This window comes from Alexandromys fortis, unplaced genomic scaffold (genome assembly GCF_014885135.2).
Source record: "Alexandromys fortis isolate MF-2015 unplaced genomic scaffold, M_Fortis_MF-2015_v1.1 scaffold_2_1_26212458, whole genome shotgun sequence".
Taxonomy (NCBI): domain Eukaryota; kingdom Metazoa; phylum Chordata; class Mammalia; order Rodentia; family Cricetidae; genus Alexandromys; species Alexandromys fortis.
This window is the reverse complement of record NW_026067930.1, coordinates 834,121-845,694: the sequence shown is the minus strand read 5'-3', so window position 1 is coordinate 845,694 and position 11,574 is coordinate 834,121. Positions and strand designations below refer to the sequence as shown.

The 11,574-nt window shown below is 54.1% G+C and overlaps 1 protein-coding gene across 2 annotated transcripts; it reads right to left on the bottom strand.

Annotated features, from left to right (window-relative positions):
* Nucleotides 1–7: 7 nt before the first annotated feature.
* Cpsf1 (cleavage and polyadenylation specific factor 1) lies at nucleotides 8–9,766 on the bottom strand. Of its 2 annotated transcripts, none has more exons than XM_050144900.1 (36): nucleotides 9,493–9,766; nucleotides 7,661–7,688; nucleotides 7,428–7,561; nucleotides 7,227–7,307; nucleotides 6,953–7,104; nucleotides 6,713–6,859; nucleotides 6,439–6,578; nucleotides 6,245–6,355; nucleotides 6,052–6,145; nucleotides 5,860–5,947; nucleotides 5,667–5,789; nucleotides 5,529–5,580; nucleotides 5,358–5,452; nucleotides 5,218–5,292; nucleotides 5,063–5,143; nucleotides 4,894–4,983; nucleotides 4,677–4,787; nucleotides 4,464–4,605; nucleotides 4,206–4,384; nucleotides 3,985–4,118; nucleotides 3,736–3,910; nucleotides 3,451–3,657; nucleotides 3,273–3,362; nucleotides 3,046–3,189; nucleotides 2,821–2,973; nucleotides 2,091–2,207; nucleotides 1,925–2,015; nucleotides 1,763–1,847; nucleotides 1,390–1,684; nucleotides 1,127–1,303; nucleotides 986–1,052; nucleotides 858–905; nucleotides 623–778; nucleotides 427–556; nucleotides 213–351; nucleotides 8–132 (listed from the first exon to the last, which is right to left on the bottom strand). In XM_050144900.1, the coding sequence occupies exons 1-36, from the start codon at nucleotides 9,634–9,636 to the stop codon at nucleotides 85–87; spliced, it is 4,323 nt and encodes a 1,440-aa protein (XP_050000857.1). In that variant the 5' UTR covers nucleotides 9,637–9,766; the 3' UTR covers nucleotides 8–84. The 2 variants fall into 2 exon arrangements, with proteins under 2 accessions (XP_050000857.1, XP_050000856.1); XM_050144899.1 differs by having other exon boundaries at nucleotides 3,985–4,121; nucleotides 9,493–9,765.
* Nucleotides 9,767–11,574: the final 1,808 nt, after the last annotated feature.

Sequence of the window (11,574 nt, the reverse complement as noted above, 5' to 3'; positions counted from 1 at the left end):
ACTCATCTGAAAGAAATGGTTTTCTTTTTGTTTTATACAAAACGGGTAGAGCTAAGTGTACAATGGCAGGGTGGCATCACAGGGTTAGAAGTGAGCGGTGACACGGTCTGTTTCCAGCAAGTCATCCAGGATCTGTGGGATGATAGGGAGGTAAAGATGGGGTTGGGTAGGGCAGGTGAGGCAAATGGGCTAGGGTGAGGGGTGGTACTCACAATGTCGGGTGTGGTACCAATCTTCTTGGCCAGCTCACTGCGCTCCATGGTGCTAAGGTATAGGTAGCGGTTTAGTAGCTCTCCATCAAGGACGTTGCGCACAGCATTCTGTAGGGTGCGCCGGTCCATGTGCAACATTCTGGGGTGGTGGACATGAGGAGGTCAGAGCACAGCTCTGAGGTGTGGGGAGCGACCAGGGGAGGGGCACACTCACCGGAAGGCACGGGGGTTGAGGCCGGCATGGTGGGGTAGCATAGTTGTCAGTGCATTCTGCAGCATCAGCAGCCGCCGGTATGTCTTCTCTTGCATGGGCAACAGGAGCCCAATGCCACCGTCCAGGGTGGCTGAGGAGATGCTGTGTGAGCCAGGCTGGCCCTCCCATCCCTAGACACCCCTACCCCAGTACTCACCAAACCATGTGATATGCTTGTTTTCCCACACGACCGACTTCTTGCTGGGTCCCTCTGCAGCACCTCTGCATGGGGTCCTCCAGAATGTGTTCACATGGGCACCCACATGGAAGTCTGCCCGGCGCAGCAGGCGCATGCCCCCAAAACTCTCTTTGGCTGGGCACAGGAACTCAGGTCATGACCTGTCCACTGCCTGGTACCCAGCCCAGGAAGAGGTCAGAGAGGAACCACTCACCTTCTGGCAGATACATGTACACCATAAGATTGCGGTCTCGGTCAGACACTGATGGACAGAGAGACCCACAGTCAGCCTCAGCTACCCATACCCCTCTAGTATAGCCTCCCACAGGCCCACACACTCACCTAAGAAGCCCAGCTGGGCATTGTCCACCATGAAATCCACGCTGTACACCTCCAAAGGCTTGGCATCCTGGGGAACGACAAGGACAGTATTAGAGCAGGCACTGGGCTGGTGCCCACCTACACACCTGTCCCTGTGAGTACCCGGGACACCAGGCTCAGCGTCTTGCTCTCCTCCTGGTAACGCAGCAGTGAGATGCTCTTCATGACGTCTGCGGCCAGGATGAAGTTCTTGACACTGATCATCTGGTGGATGTAGAGCTGGGTGTCAATGAAGGCCATGCCCGTCAGCTCGCTGGCCCGCAGGCTCCACAGGAAGATCTGAGGGGCAGAAGGTGGTGAGCAGAGCGGCTGGTGGAGGCAGAGCAGCTGCGACAGGAGAGAGGGGAAGGATAGGAATAACACACTTTTTGGCCAATGGCTGACACCAGGTGGCCATTGCAGTGGCATAGCGCGGTCACAGGCCCCTTCTGCTCCTTCTCATACAGGACCTTGAACTTGTTCTTGGTCAGGGGCTGCCCAGGCTCAGGCACCACTTCAATCACGTCCATGATCAGGATCCGCCCACGGCAGGTGACTTCCTCCCCCTGCATGAGGCAGGTCCCAGCAGCCACATAGCCCTTTAGGCCTGAGACGGTCTCCTCACTGCGTAGTGACACAGTCTTCATGCACGTGACATGCTCCCATTCCTCTAGCTCAATCCTGCATGAAGCCAGGCTGTCAGCACCTGCCACCTCTGAGCTGCCAGCAGACAGCAGCCCCTGGTGGGTTCAGCCTCACCTGGCATTGGGAATGGCCTCCCAGCTGACTGGGGAGATGAGCTGGATGGAGAAGGCTTCTTGCTGGGGGTGGATGTATCTGTCATCTGTTGGGATGGGGAAAGTGAGTCACCTTGTAGACTGGGCCAAGCTCTGCCCCGCCCTACCCTCAAGTGTTGCATACCTCTCTCAATGGCCTCAAATTCCTTTTCCTCACCAGTCATGCGTGGGATGCGAGTGCAGGGTGTGTTGGTGCTGGTGGCCACAGCATACACCTGGGGTGGGAGGGGGTGTCACATGCCGGAGGCCAGGCTCAGAAGTTGCCTGGGGAATGTGGGAGAGGGACAGACCTTGGACTCTACATGGTAGGCCACGTAGTGGGCTGTGCAGCGCAGTGGGATCTTCCTGACAGGCCACGGAGCATCATAGGACAGGTAGGCAGGCAGGACGCTGATCCTCAGCTCACCCTGGGGGTGCAGTGGGCAGCAAAGTCAGTTTGATCTGGGGTGAACAAGGCCAGAGCCAATGAACCTAGGCCTCCCCAGATGTTCTCTAGCTCTGGTGATGGGATATTCGGACTGCTGTGTTGGGAAGTGCCCTGGAGAGGCTAAAGCTTTGGTAGCCTGACTGTCTAAGCTCACTTCATGTTGGTGGACAATGGCACAGGGCACGGGAAGGCCAGGGCCAGAGGACCCTGGGGACTGGAAACAGTAGTAACTCCAACAGTAACTAGGCAAAGGAGCTGATGCCTGTGACCCAGGCCACCCTTCCCCAGCAGTCCTGTGTTACTGGCTCCTGGAAAGCACATGCCATCGGGGCCTTAATCATTGCTACCATCTGGACGGCACAGAGGGTTAAACAGGTCAGAAGCATGTGCTTGCCACAAAGCCATACAGCAACTGAGAGGCAGAGCGAAACGTAAAGTCAGTTCAGCCTGGCTCTTGGACTTCACTGGTCACGTCCACCCCTGCTGTCCTGTCCTCAGTCTTCCCACGCTAAGCCACAGTTGAGTTCCTTGGCCCCAGCAGTTTCTACTGTCTTGGCCTTCTGCTCCCACAGCTGGAGGCCAGGCCTTGTTACCTGTCTGTTGAAGTACAGGAAGCCACGAGGGCAGTTCACATTGTGGAATGGAGCAAAGGAGTCAATGGGGCCATCGATGCCCATGGGATGCAGACGCAGAGCCCCACGGCCAGTCACCAGGAGCCAGTGAGGCGAGGGTCCACAGATGAAAACCTGGAGGCAGGCACTTTAAGCGTACTGTGAGTGGCACCCGCAATCCAGGCCCTTGCCAAGCTGCTTGCCTACCCCTGAATAGCCATAAATATCCTCGAAGTAGCGGAAACGTGCCACACGGCCTCGGACTCCAGGTCCCTCCTCGGTGCTGCACCCTTCTGTCTTCTTTTTAGATGGCTTCGGCTTCTTCTCACGGAAGTTGATGTTGTGGGGGACCTAGCAGAGGCCACAGTAAGTGCTGGGTCCTCCAGACCCTGTCGGCCTGGCCTTCCAATCTACCCCATGCTCAACCATGGCACCTTCTTGAAGCGAACTTTGAGATTTCCCTGGCCAAGCTGAGAGTCATGGGGGAAGGCTTCATAGATAAGCAACTCCTGGTCCACGTGTACCTGAGGGAGCCAAGCAGAGACAGCTAAGGGGAGGAGAGGGGCATGAGGATGGGGCAGGGCCTTGGGAGGCAGGTGACAAGGAACTTACCAGTAGGTAGGGCCTGCTCTGCCGGCTTCCCAGGGCAACCAGCAACACCTCCTTGACCAAAGGCAGCTCCCCCTGGCGTGTGGCTTCCTCCTTTCGGACTTCACCTTGTGTAGTGGGCTGTCCAAAAGAACTGTCCACCAGGACCCGCTGTCCCACAGGGAAGTTCTTAACTAGGAACACCAGCCGCCAGTCTGGGAGCTGGTAGATCTGGAGAGAGGACAGTGGTTAAGACTGGGAACCAAGGCTACTGTGTGTGGTTGTCATGTGTGTGTGTGATAGACCCACCTCCATGGTGCCATTCTCCCGCACCAGCAGACACCAGTGGGTGGGGTCTACCCTGAAGGGTGCAGGGTCACGGTCAGCCGGGGGCTGGTTGCTCCTGCGGGCCTCCTCTTTGCTGGGACTGAAGAGGGAGCCGGAGTCCCCATATAACATCTCTTCCTCATCGTCCACTGTGGGGCTGGGAACCAACACATAGATGCATCACAGCCTGCCATGGGGACACCAGCAGCTCACAGACCAGTCCCTACGCACCTTGTTTCTGAGCCCAGACCTTCAGCCTCTGAGCTACTTCGGCCCCCCAGTTCATCACGGGCCCCACCCAGGCGGCTCTCAGTGGTAAACATGCCACTGACATCACGGTACAGGCAGAGCGCAATCACCTTAGACTGCTGTAGAAAATGGGATAGGATTCAGACAAGGGCAGGGGGCAGGTAGTGGGAAGACAGGGCATTAGGCAAGCATAGGGGGCCTACATGATGCAGTGGAGGCTTGTGTAGTGCCAGGCGGTGGTGGCGGCCACCATATGAATCACTCTTGAGTAGGAACATGGTAACGTGACCCTCAGCACTCATGATGACCACATACGGATCAGCCACAGCACACTGGACAATGGGGGCACCCAGGTCCACAGGGATGAAGTGCAGCTGATTCACTGTGGACACAAGGTCATTAGGGTGAGGCAGCACACCCACACCCCCTCAAGACCCATGCGCACAGACCTGCCCACCTACCGCCTTCCAACAGGCGAATGCCCAGCGGTGAGACTTGGACAATATAGCGATTGTCCCCAATGTTTCCGGCAAAGACCGTGGGGCCCTGTGTGGCAAAGCCACTGGTGTCCAGCTCCATGATCTCCTGGCCAGTCTGTAGGATCTATGGCGAAAGTAGTGAGTGGTGCCCTTCCCCAGGGGACCCTGATCCTAGTCCCAGGCTCTCCTTTTTACCATGGTTGAGTCTTCCCGGCTAAGAATAAGGAAGCCATGTCGTCGCCCATCCTCCTCTGCTTTGGGGGCAGCAGGCTCCTGCTCCGTGCTCTCTGCTTTGGGTGTTTCTTCCTGTGAGGCCAAGAGAGGAGCAGCCAGGGGCCGCAGTCTAGCCCAGCGTCCCCAGGTGCCGCACAATTCCCTCCCCTCTGGGTCTCCTTCTCAGCCCAGTTTCTACCTCCTCTTTCCGCACTGGAGCGATGACCGTCCACATATCATAGCAGCCAGGAAGTTCAAAGGTTGTCACCACCTGGGGCCGGATACTCTTCTAGAATAAAGATGGGGTAGGAATGAGGGCTCAGCCAACCATGTTGTACCAGGAGTCTCCCACCCCCACCTACACATACCTGCAGCACTGACAGGGCCCCATTTTTCCCGTAGCCGGAGCAAACCACAATCTCCAGGTCTGGCTCAGGACTGTTCTGAAACTACAGAGTAGGGTAAAGACACAACCTCCCATTCCACCTCCAGGCTCTGCCTACAGTCCCAGCCCCTTGAGTACCTCTTCAGAGAGGAAGGCAGGCTCGCCCACAGCAGCATTGGCACAGGGGCCAATGTTGAGCATGCTGTCGCACACCTGTGGAGACAGCAGTGGTCAGGTAGAGTAAAGGGGTGGACACCCACTACCTTCCCTAGTCTTACCTCAAAAGAGTAGGTGGCCAGCTGTGTGCCAGACTGGGCCTCACTGCCATACACTTCAATTTCATCCACCTCATCCTGTGGCACCGTCTTGCCTCCTGCAGCAGACAGAGCCCAGCTGACTCCAGCTGTGGACTCTGACCCTCCCCTGCTCATCCTAGTCCATGCTCTCACCTGTCCAGCCTGCTGTAGGGTCCACTCGCTTCTTCTTAGAGGGAGGCTCTTCCTATAAAATGAATGAGTATCCCTGAGGCTGTCCCACACGGGGTCACGGAAGAGCAGGCCCGGGGACCCTACATGGTGGGCACTTACCTTGTCAGCAGCCTCACGGACAGAGCTGGCCAGGGGCTCCTGCAGCTTCTCTGTGTACTTGAGGAGGAGGGAGTTGCCCAGGCGAGAGCCCAGGAACAGGTATCCCGGCTCCATGGTGACCATCTGAGAGAGGTGTGAATAAGAGCACAGCCGGGGACCTAGACCCAGACACTCCCAACCCCGCTCTACTCACACTGGTGGTAAGGACACTAGCAGCTGCCTTGTCAAAGTGAAACGCTCGGACACTACGCATGCCATCAGTGATGAGGGTCAGCACGTAACTGTGGGTAAAAGAAGGGCATTAAGTGGACAAGGGACACAGAGGCACCGAGAAGACCAGAATGTGGGCATCTCGAAGGTCAGGGTTCATGGGCTGTGGGCTCACATCTCGCCTCCCTTGAGGGAGATGACCATCTTATCGTAAGAGATGAAGGCTGCCTGCGCGCAGTCCAGGGTGATCCGTACGCCCTCTTGGGTACCTATGGGGTACACATCAATCATGCAAACTGGATGCCTTGCCCTGAACACAGCCCTCTCCACCAGGCCCATCCCACTTTGCCGATTTACACCCCACTCACGTAATGGGAAAGAAGTGGTGCCTGTGGTGAGACTATTGAGAGCCACACCGTACGGGGGAACACTCTGGTTCAGGTACAACAGAGAGTTAACAGCGAAGATCACCACCCCACCTGGAGGGAGACACTGCTGTTAGCAGTTCATTGCTGCCCCCCTCCCCCGCACCCATTGCCATTCACCACAGCCAGACTCTTACCTATGGGCTTGGGCACAGCCAAGGCCTGGGTACAGTCAAAAGGCAAGCTGGTGAGGGACCAGATGACCGGATGGACTTTCTGTGTGATGTTCAGCGAGATAGCCACAATGGAGCACGTGTCCTGCCTCACGGCCACCCGCCTAGAGCAGCAGGCAGGTCATCCAGAGGCAGTCACACTACTCCCAAGGCCAGAGACCCAGTCACCCCATCCCCTATACATAGCCCTGCCTGGGCAAGACATCTGGGGGCCCACAGCAGAGAGTCCCAGTCTCACCCGGGCCAGGTCTGGTTGGGTTCGAACAGGATAAGCAGGGTGGGCTCGTAGTAGCCATGGAGGAACTGCAGGTCAATGATATTGAGCAGCTTCTCATCCAGAGCCCGTACATCGATGATGTAGCTGGGCAGGAAGCTGGACCTCTGTCTAAGGACCAAAAGTGTCAGCAGGAAGGGACAGGGCAGAAAACTCAGGACTCTAGGGTGCTCAAAACCACAGCCACCCCAGCTTGGTACTCACCCTTCGCCCATGAGCCCCTCATGCTCTTCAGCCAGGCTTTCTCTGCGGAAAGGCAGAACTACCAGCCTCGTGCCATAGATGAGCATGGCCGCGCAGCGCCCATCAGGGTCCACCCGTACACGAGGCGTATGCACATTCTGCACAAAGCCATCCTGGGGGCAGAGGGGACATCAGTTGGGCTATAGAAAGTCTGAGGGAAGCACTGAGGCAGTCGGAGAGAAATGCAAGAGGGAGCTGCTAGGCTTAGCCTGGGCCACTCCTGGGCTTGGCTTACCCGAAGTTCAGGCTCCTCAAAGTAGTGGAGAGACAGGGTCTTCAGGTCATGGGTGCCTGGGTCATACTCCACCACTGACAGCTGAAGGCAGGAGGTCATAGCCCATTCAATACCAACCCTGACGACACTGAGACACCAACCAGCACTGCTCCCGTAACACACCACTGGGCCCAGGACCTCCTGCAGACTCATACTGCTCACCTTAGCATCTTTGAAACTGAGAAGCAAGGCATCACGTTTGGCACCTGCAAGTTGCACGCTGGCCATGGACATGACGTTGCCAAAAAAGGAGAAGGAGGCTACCAGCTCTAGTTTCTCTCTATGGGCCTTCCCCTCTGGGGTAGAGGTCAACAAGTCAGGCCTGGGTCCTGTTCCCGGGCCACGCACACACATCCCGCCCCGGTGCAGGGCTAGAATGGCTATCCTATACTTACCCGTGCCCCCATCACTCTTGGTCAGAGCCTGGAAGGGAAAAGGAAGCAGGAAGAAGTCACACACTATGTAGCCCTATCTCATCCATGAACACAGTCATCTGAAGGACAGAAAGTCCACCCAGGGCTGGCCCCTGCCATCAGCAAGCTCTGGAGCCTGCCCAGAAACTTTGACCAGGCTGGCCTTAGGGATCCACCTGCCTCTGCCTCCCTAGTGCTGGGATTAAAGGCGTGCACCACCACTGCACCTCTTTAATCGAGCAGGAGGATCTCTGTGAGTTCAAGGCCAGCCTGGTCTTAGTGAGTTCCAGGACAACCAGAACTAATAGACAGAGAGTCCCTGTGTCTAACGCTCCCCCTCAAATAAAAGCAAACACTCCCGTTAATTCCCAGTGTACAGATAGTTGCTTTCTCCCTCACCTTTAAAGCTCTCTCTCGACCTGAGTTCTGTTCTTAGCATTCCTATCAGGCAGCTCACAAGGACCTGTAACTCCAGCTCCTACTTCTGGCCACCATGGAATAGCAACACTACCCCTATAACTGCTAAGACCCATTACCCACAAAACTGACAAGATGCTGGCATCACTCTGTTCCCCTTGAACCTCTATCCATCCTGAACCTGATGGCTTCCCATCACCTCATGGCTACACTGGTCCAGGCCACCATTAAGTCTTGTCTAATAGCTATCGCCACTTCCTGATGGTCTCCTTGGACTTGTGTCAAACATTAGTTGGGTAAGATCATTTCTTCGCCAAGATTCCCTTCTTGGAGAGTGTGGCATGGAGTCTCACCCTTGTTACCTCTCACCTGTTCTCCCTGCCTTCCTCCACCCCTTAGCCTCTATCACAGAAACAGTTTTGCTTGAAACCACTTTGTCTACCCCCCCCACACACACACTTCTTCATACCTCCTTGTCTATTTAAATCATTTCTACAGAGCTGAGATTTCCCTGCAGCCCTGCCCAGGTCTGCTGCCCCACTGACACCGCATCTCCCTGTCTGTATATGGTGCACACACATATATGTAGACGAAACACTCACATAAATTCAAATGAATAAACCTAATTTTAAAAATTTAGGGGGAAAAGGGGGAAGAAACTGCACTTTTGGCTTCATTTTTGTCTTGTTTTTGCTTTGCTTTGTTTTGAGAAAGATTCTCACTATGTAGCCCTGGCTGGCTTGCAACCACTTTAGATTGAACATCCAGAAATCTGTGTGCTTCTGCCCGAGACTGAAGGCCTGCATTACCAAGACCCACGGAAACTGCCTCTTGAAAGAAGGCTTCCTGAACCACTTGCTGTCACTCTAGCAACCAAAGCACTCCTATATCATACCTATTGATGGGTTTATTCCACTTTCTATATCTACTGCCAGTAGTCGGTCCCCTAGCTACATCCAGCCTTGCTCCTTTACGGAGAAGTTGTCCTTCCCCCAACAAACTTGCTCAGTCTCAGAAGCGCTGTTTGTTTGGAAGCGCCCAGCCTCCTTCACCGGGTCTAACTCCCGGAGACACTGAGGCAGTCTGTGTGCATTCATTTACTAAACGGTCATCTCCCGCAAGGGCCTGGTTCACTGCCATTTCCTTACTTCTAAGCACATGAAAAGTCTGCAACAACCTGCTGGAAATGCCAAAAAAAAAAAAAAAGAAAGAAAACCAAGTAGGAGACCGTAGGCAGGAGCACCCCCGCAATGGTAGGAGGAGGCCAAACAACACGGTAATGGAGAACCGGCACTGGGGACAAGTGACTGTAGGCAAAGCTTGATTCCTGCCCTGGCGAACCTGCCGAGGTGACTGCGGAATGGCCTCGGCATCTCCGCTCCGGAGAAGCGGCTTACCTCAGCGTCGCGGTTCAGGCGGTACACATAGAGCTGCGAGGTGCCGGCCACCACGAGGTTGCGCTCACTGTTATTGAAGAAGTTGCAGTACATGGCAAACTCCAGCCCGGTGGGCGGGTGTGCCTGCTTATACACCGCGTACATGTTGCCGCCACTGTCACGCCGGAGTCGCCGACTCTCGGGGGAACAGAGACAGCAGCGGACTCGATCCGGCCGCGCGCGCAAACCCAGCCACCAGGTTCCGAGTCTCTGCGCCTGCGCTTCTCGCCCGGACCTGCCTTCTAGGAGGACCGACCTGATAGTTGAGAAACAGGGTTCCGGACTACTTCGTCTGTGCGCCTGTGCGCCTGCGCGCCGCGGCTGCCCTCGAAAAGCGGCCCCTAGTGGCCAGTCTTGGTTATCACTGAAGCTCCAGGTCGAGAGTTGGCGTGTTCCGGACGTCCTCTCGTTCCCACTCCGCTCCTTCCAAGGTTTTCCTCCTTAGCTAAATCTAGAACCTTGAAATCTCAGGCCTCCCAAATGCTGGGATTAAAGACGTGCGCCATACCGCCTGGTTTCCTTGTTTGTTTTTTTGAGTCAGGGTCTTGCTATATAGCCTTGGCTGTCCTGGAACTCCGTGAAGACCCGGCTGGCCTCGAATTCACAGAGATCTGCCTGCTTCTTCCTGCCGAATGCTGGAATTAAAGCCGTACAATCATGCTGGCACATATACACATACTTTAAAAAAATAAAATCTTAGTTGGTGATGGTGGTGCACGCTTTTAATTCCAACACTTGAGAGGCAGAGACAGGTGGATCTCTGAGTTCAAGGACATCCTGGTTTACTGAGTAAGTGAGTACCAGGACAGCCGGGGCTACACAGAGAAATCCTGTCTGGAAAAAAAAAAAAAAACAAAATAAAATAAAATCTTAAGAACAAAAAGTCTTTAAGACCTCTCACATGGTACCTCACACTTGTAATCCTAGCACTCTCAAGGAGGACTGTGCACATTTGAGACCAACGTGGTTACCCATTGTTAACCTGTGTTAGAAGCAGTTGAAACATTTCTCCAAATTGAAACATTCTTTCTGGAGAGAGGTTGCTAGGACTCTGGAAGTCAACAGTATTTGTAAGGTGCAAGGGTTCCTGAGAAACCCAGAGTGGACCTTCCAATACCCTGAGCGCTAAAGTGAATGTGGTCACCCAGGCAGGTGAACTTTTGTCTTGTTTGATTCATTAGTTGGTTTTTCAAGACAGCGTTTCTGTTTAGCCTTGGCTGTCCTGGCTACAAGGCTGGCCTGAAACTCAGGGATCTGCCTGCATCTGACTCCCTAGAGCCTGGTGCTACGTCAGCTTTTCTGTGACCAGCTGCTTTCGAATCATCTTCCCTTCTATAAATAGAACTCTGTGAGTAACCCCAATAAACCCATTAACCAAGTTGGATTTTTGTAAAGTCATTCTTTACTCTGCTGTGGTAACCTCGTTGGGGTAAGGAGATATTTGCTCATAGCTCCCCAAGAAGCCACATGCCACTCTTTCTCAAAAACAAGAAACAAACAACCCAAAGTTCTTTGTAGTGTGCACAGCTTTACCTCCAGCACTAGGAGGCAGAGGCAAGCAGATTGCTGAGTCCAAAGCCCTGGTGTGTGTATGGAGTTACAAACCAATCAAGAACAGTGAGACCCTCCCTAAAATAAATACCTAACATTTATATTATATAAATATGTAAATTCATATAATAAATATATAAACCTCTGAGCCACTTCTCCAGCCCCAAATTTTATTTTATTTTTTTAATTTTCGAGACAGGGTTTCTCCGTAGTTTTTGGTTCCTGTCCTGGAACTAGCTCTTGTAGACCAGGCTGGCCTCTAACTCACAGAGATCCGCCTGCCTCTGCCTCCTGAGTGCTGGGATTAAAGGCGTGCGCCACCATCGCCTGACCAAATTTTAATTAAAAAAAATTATTTATTTATTATGTATACAGTGTTTTGCTGGTATGTATACCTGCAGGCCAGAAGAGGGCATCAGATCTCATCATGGATGGTTGTGAGCCACCATGTGGTTGCTGGAAATTGAATTCAGGACCTCTGGAAGAGCAGCC

What these genes read in the sequence shown, in the direction of transcription:
- Cpsf1 (XM_050144899.1), bottom strand. Translation starts at nt 9,636, where the DNA reads ATGTACGCGGTGTATAAGCAGGCACACCCGCCCACCGGGCTGGAGTTT. An exon ending in GGCTGTGCCCAAGCCCATAG is followed by an intron (nt 6,356 to 6,438) that starts GTAAGAGTCTGG and finishes GTCTCCCTCCAG; the next exon opens with GTGGGGTGGTGATCTTCGCT. An exon ending in GGGAGAATGGCACCATGGAG is followed by an intron (nt 3,658 to 3,735) that starts GTGGGTCTATCA and finishes TCCTCTCTCCAG; the next exon opens with ATCTACCAGCTCCCAGACTG.